Consider the following 10,000-nt stretch of genomic DNA (forward strand, 5'->3'; position numbering starts at 1 on the left):
GTGATCTGCTGTCCACACATCGCTGATGATGAAGATGATGATGATGATGATGATGATGAAGATGATGATGATGATGATGAAGATGAGGATGATGATCAGATCGTCTCAGATCGTCTGTCTCAGATCGTCTCATATCATCTCATATCGTCTCATATCGTCTTATATCGTCTCATATCGTCTTATATCGTCTGTCTCAGATCGTCTCAGATCGTCTGTCTCATATCGTCTGTCTCATATCGTCTCATATCGTCTGTCTCATATCGTCTCATATCGTCTGTCTCATGTCGTCTCATATCGTCTGTCTTATATCGTCTCATATCGTCTCATATCGTCTTATATCGTCTGTCTCATATCGTCTGTCTCATATCGTCTCAGATCGTCTCATATCGTCTGTCTCATATCGTCTCATATCGTCTTATATCGTCTCATATCGTCTTATATCGTCTGTCTCATATCGTCTGTCTCATATCGTCTCATATCGTCTCATATCGTCTTATATCGTCTGTCTCATATCGTCTCATATCGTCTTATATCGTCTGTCTCATATCGTCTGTCTCATATCGTCTCATATCGTCTCATATCGTCTCATATCGTCTCATATCGTCTCATATCGTCTTATATCGTCTGTCTCATATCGTCTCATATCGTCTCATATCGTCTGTCTCAGATCGTCTCATATCGTCTTATATCGTCTGTCTCATATCGTCTCATATCGTCTCATATCGTCTCATATCGTCTGTCTCAGATCGTCTCAGATCGTCTGTCTCATATCGTCTGTCTCATATCGTCTCATATCGTCTGTCTCATATCGTCTCATATCGTCTGTCTCATGTCGTCTCATATCGTCTGTCTTATATCGTCTCATATCGTCTCATATCGTCTTATATCGTCTGTCTCATATCGTCTGTCTCATATCGTCTCAGATCGTCTCATATCGTCTGTCTCATATCGTCTCATATCGTCTTATATCGTCTGTCTCATATCGTCTGTCTCATATCGTCTCATATCGTCTCATATCGTCTTATATCGTCTGTCTCATATCGTCTGATATCGTCTTATATCGTCTGTCTCATATCGTCTGTCTCATATCGTCTCATATCGTCTCATATCGTCTTATATCGTCTGTCTCATGTCGTCTCATATCGTCTGTCTTATATCGTCTCATATCGTCTTATATCGTCTGTCTCATATCGTCTGTCTCATATCGTCTCAGATCGTCTCATATCGTCTGTCTCATATCGTCTCATATCGTCTTATATCGTCTCATATCGTCTTATATCGTCTGTCTCATATCGTCTCATATCGTCTCATATCGTCTCATATCGTCTTATATCGTCTGTCTCATATCGTCTCATATCGTCTTATATCGTCTGTCTCATATCGTCTGTCTCATATCGTCTCATATCGTTTGTCTCATATCGTCTCATATCGTCTTATATCGTCTGTCTCATATCGTCTGTCTCATATCGTCTCATATCGTCTTATATCGTCTGTCTCATATCGTCTGTCTCATATCGTCTCATATCGTCTTATATCGTCTGTCTCATATCGTCTGTCTCATATCGTCTCATATCGTCTTATATCGTCTGTCTCATATCGTCTGTCTCATATCGTCTTATATCGTCTGTCTCATATCGTCTGTCTCATATCGTCTCAGATCGTCTCATATCGTCTCATATCGTTTGTCTCATATCGTCTCATATCGTCTTATATCGTCTGTCTCATATCGTCTGTCTCATATCGTCTCATATCATCTCAGATCATCTCAGATCGTCTGTCTCAGATCGTCTCATATCGTCTTATATCGTCTGTCTCAGATCGTCTGTCTCAGATCGTCTCATATCGTCTTATATCGTCTGTCTCAGATCGTCTCATATCGTCTCATATCGTCTGTCTCATATCGTCTGTCTCATATCGTCTCATATCGTCTCAGATCATCTCAGATCGTCTGTCTCAGATCATCTCATATCGTCTCATATCGTCTGTCTCATATCGTCTGTCTCATATCGTCTCATATCGTCTCAGATCATCTCAGATCGTCTGTCTCAGATCATCTCATATCGTCTCATATCGTCTGTCTTATATCGTCTGTCTCATATCGTCTCATATCGTCTCATATCGTCTCAGATCGTCTGTCTCAGATCGTCTGTCTCAGATCGTCTGTCTCAGATCGTCTGTCTCAGATCGTCTCAGATCGTCTCAGATTGTCTCACTGCTCAGCGTTGAAGCATCGTGTCTCGACGGATGACAGAACAACTGCATGGACACATCAGTGCAGACGGAGGACTCACAGGAGCTGTCACACAGGTGATCAGAGAGGGAGATCTGGCCAGCGCTTACTCCACTGACCGGCACCTCCTAGCCAGATCAAGGCCCTCATCTCGGACAATTACAACAACTTCAGATCGAGAGTCACATGTGGACTGGAGAAGGGCATCATCACCGGTGCACAATATCAGGCACTCTTTACGTGGATGACCTCACTGTCACCTGGACACACTCACTTACTCACACACTCACACTGAGCGACTCACTCACTCAGCTCTACAGGGGACAGTAGTGTATTCAGCTCAGCTGAGTTCAGGGAGGTCAAGCACCAAATACTGGATGAAGACATCAACATGAGCTCAGCTGAGTTTAACATCACACTGTCTCGTTCCTTTACTCGTCTTCATCTGTGTGTTTCTGTGGAATATTTCCATCTGTTCGTGACACACACACACACACACTCGAGAGGCTCGTATATCTGACACACATTAACCCTGAACAAAGACTCAGGCGGGGACAATAGGGGCCCCCAGGGGTCGCCACGGAGACGCACACCCGATGACATCACAACAGGAAGCGGTGGCAGCTCTACTTCCTGTCTGGCTCCAGAGGAGATGTTGATGATGCGTCTGACAGGAGGCCGAATGCCTCGCTCATGACATCACTGGTCATGTGACACTCCTAGATCAGCCGAACACCTTTAGATTACCTGGAGAAGTTCATCAGCAGTTTACCTCAATATTCACGTTTACGCTTCTCTGATGTCATGTTTGGTGATGGGTATCATTAGACTGGTGATCTGCTTCTCCTCTCAGTGTGTGTGTGTGTGTGTGTGTGTGTGTGTGTGTGTGTGTGTGAGAGAGAGAGAGATGTGCTCATCACAGGTCATTTGTGTCACTCACCCACTCAATACCACTGACAAACGACCCACACACACACACACACTCAATGTGTTTATTGTCTGTCTGTGTGTGTGTGTGTGTCTGTGTGTGTGTCGGATCATGTGAATGATGATCTCTTCTCAACATTGACCTCTGTCTCTGTCTGTCCTGCTGAAATTCATTCAACACACTCACACACACACACGCACACACACACACACACACACACACACTTACTTCATAAAGAACAGTTCACATCACATCAGACTCCAGCAATCTAACGCGCGTGTGTGTGTGTGTGTGCGCGCGCGCGTGTCTTCTCAACTCACATACAAACAACTTACTTGTAAGACTTTGAACATTTAAACGTTACATGTAAAATTCTACAACACTAATAAGATTTTTTCACTGTTCCGAACAAACACATCAGACTCAGTTCATGATGATGATGTGCGTGTGTGTGTGTTGTGTTATTCTGACCTCTAGTGGTTATAAAGATGATGACACAATCAGGTTCAACCCTGGCCATTCCAGTAGCACCTCACTGCAGTGCACGAGATCCAGGGGGCGGAGCTGGATCCAGGTAAAAGGGGTGGAGATTGCTAGGTTTAGGTACATGTAAGGTGGGAGGAGTTGGATCTGGATCCAACTCCTCCCCCTGGATTTCGTGTTCTGCAGTAAGGACCATCTCGGCCATTCAGCAGATGCAGATTAACACACACACACACACACACACACACACACACACACACACACACACACACACACACACACACACACACACACACACACACACACACACATTACACACACATTACACACACACACATTACACACACACACACACACTTCACATTTCTACTTGAAAAAACTTCAACACACTCTCTGGGTTTCTCAGTGCTTGTGTTTATTAGACTGAAAGCTGCTGCCAGATCAGTTTGAATAAAACTTGGTCCAGCAAGTAAAGGGTTAGGTGTGTGAACACCGAATCACGCAGGACACTGAGACGACTCAGAGTTTGGACTCCAGAGCGTCGACACGAACCTCACGCTCACACTGATCTAAAGAGACAAAGAACAACGCATGACAGTCATTAGAGAGAGAGAGCATGGAGGAAGAACATCTTTTCTTACTTTTTTCAACCAAACTTTGTTGCATTATGTTCTCTCTGTAAAGCTGGTGTGAAACACTCTGTATAGTAAAACGCACTTTATAAATAAAGGAGACTTCCGACTAAAGTGGACATAAAGGCTTCATACTAATCCTACTGTTCTGAAGAAATCCCAGATGTGGGGCAGTTTTTACTTTACAGATCTATTTTAATGAGCTTTTAAAAATGACAACAACTGATCGCACATCAGCCATTTCACAGCGCGCTCCTCAGTTTAGTCTGATGGGAACAGTAAAGCAGACATAAAGGCTTCACACTGGGACGACTGCTCTAACACAATCCTCAGTTTGGGCAGTTTTTACTGAAACAATCTTTTTTTATAAACCCTTGAACTTGACAGTTTTGACAATACACAGACACATTGCTCCATCCGCCCAATTTGCAACTATAATTCTCCAACTTCTTTAAGGATGTGTTAAAGTGCACATAAAGGCTTCACACTAGGACTACTGCTCTAACTAAATGAAGAATTTGGGCAATTTTTACTTTACCAAAATTTTTTTATGAACCCTTGAACTTGGCATATTTGACAATAAACAGTCAAATAGTCAAACAGTCAAAGAGATTGCTCCATCAGCTCATTTCACAGGAGCTTTATGCGTCCCCTCTGATGGTGTGTTAAAGTGGACATAAAGGCTTCACACTGGGACGACTGCTCTAACACAATCCTCAGTTTGGGCAGTTTTTACTGAAACAATCTTTTTTTATGAATACAGACACATGACACTATTAGCCCATTGTGAGTCTGATTTTCCACCCCATTTGAGGGTGTTAAAGCGGACACAAGGGCTTTATACTAGAAAAAAAAAGGTGTGTAAAAAAGATTGGTACTGTAAAAACTACCCCTAAAATTCAGCCACAAAATGGGCAGATGGTACAGTTAGTGGCTGCGTATTGTCTAATATGCCACGCTGAAGGGTTCATTAACAGGACTGGTAAAGTATAAACTGGTCAATGTTTATTTCTCAAGCCCTTATGTCCGCGTTAACACAGCCATGAACTGGTGCAACTGGTGCAATAAGTGCCTTTATGTATTGTCAAATATGCCAAGATCAAGGGTTCATAAAGACTGAAGTAAAACCTGTCCTACAGCCTAGTGTCCTGATGGGCCAGCAGAGGGGGCACAGAGAGTGTGTTATGAAACCAGCTGAAAGTACAGTAGATGGGTCAGTGTGTCATGTGGAACTGCAATTAATAAATGGTGCAACAAAAAATACTAAAAATCTGGATTTCAGGAGATCAAAAGCCCGTTTATTAGAGCCTCTGTCAGATTTATTACTCCCTTAAAGGGAAATTCTCTCTTGACTGAGTAACTCTGAGTCACGCCGTCGCCACGGATGGCTCGAGGAATCATCACGTCTTTTAAAGGAGAAGTTCACGCATCCATAAACAACTAACTAATAAGAAGCTGGAGTCAGCGTTAAACATTTATCATCGAACACACACGGCAAAAAAATGCTTTTCTTACTTAGTATTTTTGTCTTGTTTCCAGTCCAAATATCTAAAAACTCTTAAATCAAGATGCATTTACTAGATGAGTAACATGACATAAGATATTAAGTCCTGTTTTCTGGAGGAAATAATGAACATGAAGAGAGTTGATGCTTAAAACAAGCAAAATGATCTGCCAATGGGGTCAGAAAAATAATCTTATTTCTGTATGTGTTCTGCAGTGTGTGTGTGTGTGTGTGTGTGTGTGTGTGTGTGTGTGTGTGTGTGTGTTCTGCAGTGTGTGTGTGTGTGTGTGTTCTGCAGTGTGTGTGTGTGTGTGTGTTCTGCAGTGTGTGTGTGTGTGTGTGTGTTCTGCAGTGTGTGTGTGTGTGTGTGTGTGTTCTGCAGTGTGTGTGTGTGTGTGTGTGTGTGTGTGTGTGTGCTTAGAGCTGAAGATCTTTGCCCGAACCCGACGGGACCCGACGGGTTTGGTCGGGTTCGGTCTTAATTTCTATTATTTTACACGGGCTCGGGCTCGCGCTTCGGGTTGCGTGGTAAATGAGCGGTCAGGTGATGTGTTTAGATTAGCGTGAAAATGGATCTTGAGGAGGTGAAACGGAGGCTGGTCTCTGGAGGACTTATTTTATTTCTTTGTTCCAACTTCCAAGTGGCCTCTAGCCTCCGTTAGTCATGAATAAATGATGTTAAAAAATGTATAAATTACTCCTTTTTTACGAAAGACAAAGGTGCTCACGTGTGCGTGCGGCGCAGTCTCTTTTTTTCTTTCTCTCCCTTTTCCGCCGAGTGGTGCGTGTGCCGGCTCGCGGTGTGAAGCGCGCTATTCTCCGACACTCTTATCACTGCTGATAGACGGCCTTTTGGACAGTCGGGCTGTAAACGGGTTCGGGCTTTTAAAAAGCTGTCAATCAAAATGTACTTGTCGGGCTCGGGCCTTTTCGGGCCGAACTTTTAAGGCCCGATTACAGCTCTAGTGTGCGTGTGTGTGTGTGTGTGTGTGTGTTCTGCAGTGTGTGTGTGGTCTGCAGTGTGTGTGTGTGTGTGTGTGTGTGTGTGTTCTGCAGTGTGTGTGTTGCTCACCCCGTGAGTGTGTGTTCTGCAGTGTGTGTGTGTTCTGCAGTGTGTGTGTGTGTGTGTGTGTGTTCTGCAGTGTGTGTGTGTTCTGCAGTGTGTGTGTGTGTGTGTGTGTGTGTGTGTTGCTCACCCCGTGAGTGTGTGTTCTGCGGTGTGTGTGTGTTCTGCAGTGTGTGTGTGTTCTGCAGTGTGTGTGTGTGTGTGTGTGTTGCTCACCCCGTGAGTGTGTGTTCTGCAGTGTGTGTGTGTTCTGCAGTGTGTGTGTGTTCTGCAGTGTGTGTGTGTTCTGCAGTGTGTGTGTGTGTGTGTGTGTGTGTGTGTGTGTGTGTGTGTTGCTCACCCAGTGAGTGTGTTGCTCACCCCGTGAGTGTGTGTTCTGCGGTGTGTGTGTGTTCTGCAGTGTGTGTGTGTTCTGCAGTGTGTGTGTATGTGTGTGTTGCTCACCCCGTGAGTGTGTGTTCTGCAGTGTGTGTGTGTGTGTTCTGCGGTGTGTGTGTGTTCTGCAGTGTCAAGTCAAGTCAAGTCAAGTTTATTTATATAGCGCTTTTCACAACACAGGTTGTATCAAAGCAGCTTCACAGTATTAAATTAAAATAATGCATCAATGTTTGTTTCTAGTGGAACGTCCACGTTTGGTAATGCTGATCAATAGTATCGTTGATTGATTAATTAAATTAAATATCCCCAAATATCCCCAACTGAGCATGCCAAAGGCAACAGTGGCAAGGAACCGAAAAACTCCATCAGGACCTAATGGAGAAAAAAAAACCTTGGGAGAACCCAGGCTCAGTCGGGGGCCAGTTCTCCTCTGGCGTTTATGAACTAGAGGTCAGATTTAACTGTAAGATTAAAAGTATTATATGAATGCCTGGCTGAAGAGATGCGTCTTTAATCTAGTTTTAAACTGGGAGAGCGAGTCTGAGCAACGAACAGTATCAGGAAGACTATTCCAGAGTTTTGGTGCTAAATGTGAAAATGCTCTCCCTCCTTTGGTGGATCTGGATATCCTAGGTATGACCAAAAGCCTCGAATTTAGTGATCTTAAAGAGCGCGATGGATTATAGGGCGATAGAAGATCCGTTAAATCAGAGGTGGGAGTAAGTCACACATGTGCAAGTCACAAGCAAGTCTCAAGTCTTAACCTTCAAGTCTCAAGCAAGTCCAAGTCAATTTTGTAAAAAGCAAGTCAAGTCAAGTCAAGTCACTGCTTTATGTCAAGCAAGTCAAGTCAAGTCGTAGCTTGGGTCACAAGTCACGGCAAGTCATACAAACGTTTGATGATTTCACAGAATTTATATATTAAAATAAGTTAAAACTACATAAGTTGTGGACTATGGTTTTATTTGCAACATTTTTTTAAATATGCATTTCCACATACAGCTGAGTGGTTAAAAATCTAAAAAAAGAAATAAAATTTCAAACTACATAGCCTAAAATGTAAATGTAACTGAAATTAGACCAACATTAAAGCATGAAAATATATATATGCCTCAAACATCGCAGAAGACCATTAAAAGATATTAAACAATTCACAATTCAAGTATAATGGTTCCTATGCCACCAAATGGCATTCTTCAAACTGGCATCCCCTTATGGAACATGAACACATCCTTAACAACAAGTTAGATCTTTCCTTTTTAACAAAAGAATAACAAGAAAAAAAACAGTAATAATTGAATTGACACAAAACTTACACCTGTCAATCAGGTGGGTTGACTATTGTACATTATTAATCTGTGTGAGTGAGTGATTTATTAATATTTGTGAATGATGTGTGTGCATGTGTAAGAGTGAAAGGTGTATTGTTTGCATGTCCATGGTTGTGTTTGACTTTCTCTCTCTGTGTGTGTGTGTGTGTGTGTGTGTGTGTGTGTGTGTGTGTGTGTGTGTGTGTGTGTGTGTGTGTGTGTGTGTGTGTGTGTGTGAGAGAGAGAGAGAGAGAGAGAGAGGTGATTTGATTGAGTGTGATTGATTCATTAATATTTGTGAGTGAATGTGTGTGTGTGTGTATGAGTGAAGAGTGTATTGTTTGTTTGCATGTGTGCATGGTTGTGCTTGCAAGTTTGAATTTTTGTTTTGTTTATTTGTGTATGTGTATTTGTGTATAGGTTCGAAAGTCTGTATGTTTTTTTTTCTTTGTGTGTAGGTGTCTTTTTACAATCTTTTATGTGCATCCCCAAAAACTATCCAATTATTAGTCACTGTACACATGCTATTATGCTATTAAAGGACAACTCCGGCGCAAAATGAACCTGGGGTGTAATAACACATGGGAACCGAGTCGACCGTTCTCTGGGATCTGTTTTCATGATAATCGAATGTAAAGAGTTTTATCTCTAAAAACTGATTAGCTTATAACGCTAGTGTATGGGGCATAGAGTAAGTAAAAAGAAATCGCTAGTTAATACCACTAACAAGGCTCAAAATAGCCTCACACTAACACGGTAGCATAATGAGGGTGCTTGTTAGTGGTATTAACTAGCGATTTCTTTTTACTTACTCTGTGCCCCATACACTAGCGTTATAAGCTAATCAGTTTTTAGAGACTCTTTACATTCGATTATCATGAAAACAGATCCCAGAGAACGGTCGACTCTGTACCAATGTGTTATTAATTATTATTAAATTACAGTTACATTTTTTTAATATTTCTTTTAACATTCAAGTCAACCCTGGGATAGCAGACTATATTGGTAGCATATAACTAGACAGTACAAAGGGATGTATGCAGGTAAGAAAAACTGGAATATGGCATATTTTAACATATTTTAACCCAATTTTAATTTTCAAGAAATGTTTTGTTTTTCGCTGTGCTTTTGTATGTAAGGGATTATTCAGATCATAAAAAAATCATTAATCCAAGGCACTCGAATATTATTAAAAATATATAGAAAGCCTTTATTTCATCATGGCTTTAATATTTTAAAATCAGGTGACAAGTAGCTACTTGCACACCTATGCGTTGCGGCTAATGAGCCTTCGTCAGGGTGTGTGACCTTAAGCCCCTTTCACACAGAGATTCCGGAAAATACACGGATAAAGTGACCCGAGATTTGACTCGGGTTAGTTTGATTTAGGTTCATTCACACTGCCAGTGATTTTCCGGAATAAGAGACTGCGTTCACACACAACCCGTAAAAATCCCGTAAAGACACAT

At 42.1% G+C, this 10,000-nt stretch overlaps 1 protein-coding gene across 2 annotated transcripts in view; it reads right to left on the reverse strand.

Annotated features, from left to right (window-relative positions):
• Nucleotides 1–4,034: 4,034 nt before the first annotated feature.
• Nucleotides 4,035–10,000, reverse strand: part of LOC307145327 (sodium/hydrogen exchanger 9B2) — a 16,469-nt gene continuing 10,503 nt past the window's right edge. For both annotated transcript variants that reach the window (XM_079848377.1, XM_079848378.1), the window contains exon 12: nucleotides 4,035–4,210. In XM_079848377.1, coding sequence (XP_079704503.1) covers nucleotides 4,161–4,210 — 50 coding nt within the window. In that variant the 3' untranslated portion in view covers nucleotides 4,035–4,160. The remainder of the gene's footprint in view (nucleotides 4,211–10,000) is intronic.

This window comes from Squalius cephalus (genome assembly GCF_949319135.1).
Source record: "Squalius cephalus genome assembly, chromosome: 18".
In the NCBI taxonomy this organism is placed as follows: domain Eukaryota; kingdom Metazoa; phylum Chordata; class Actinopteri; order Cypriniformes; family Leuciscidae; genus Squalius; species Squalius cephalus.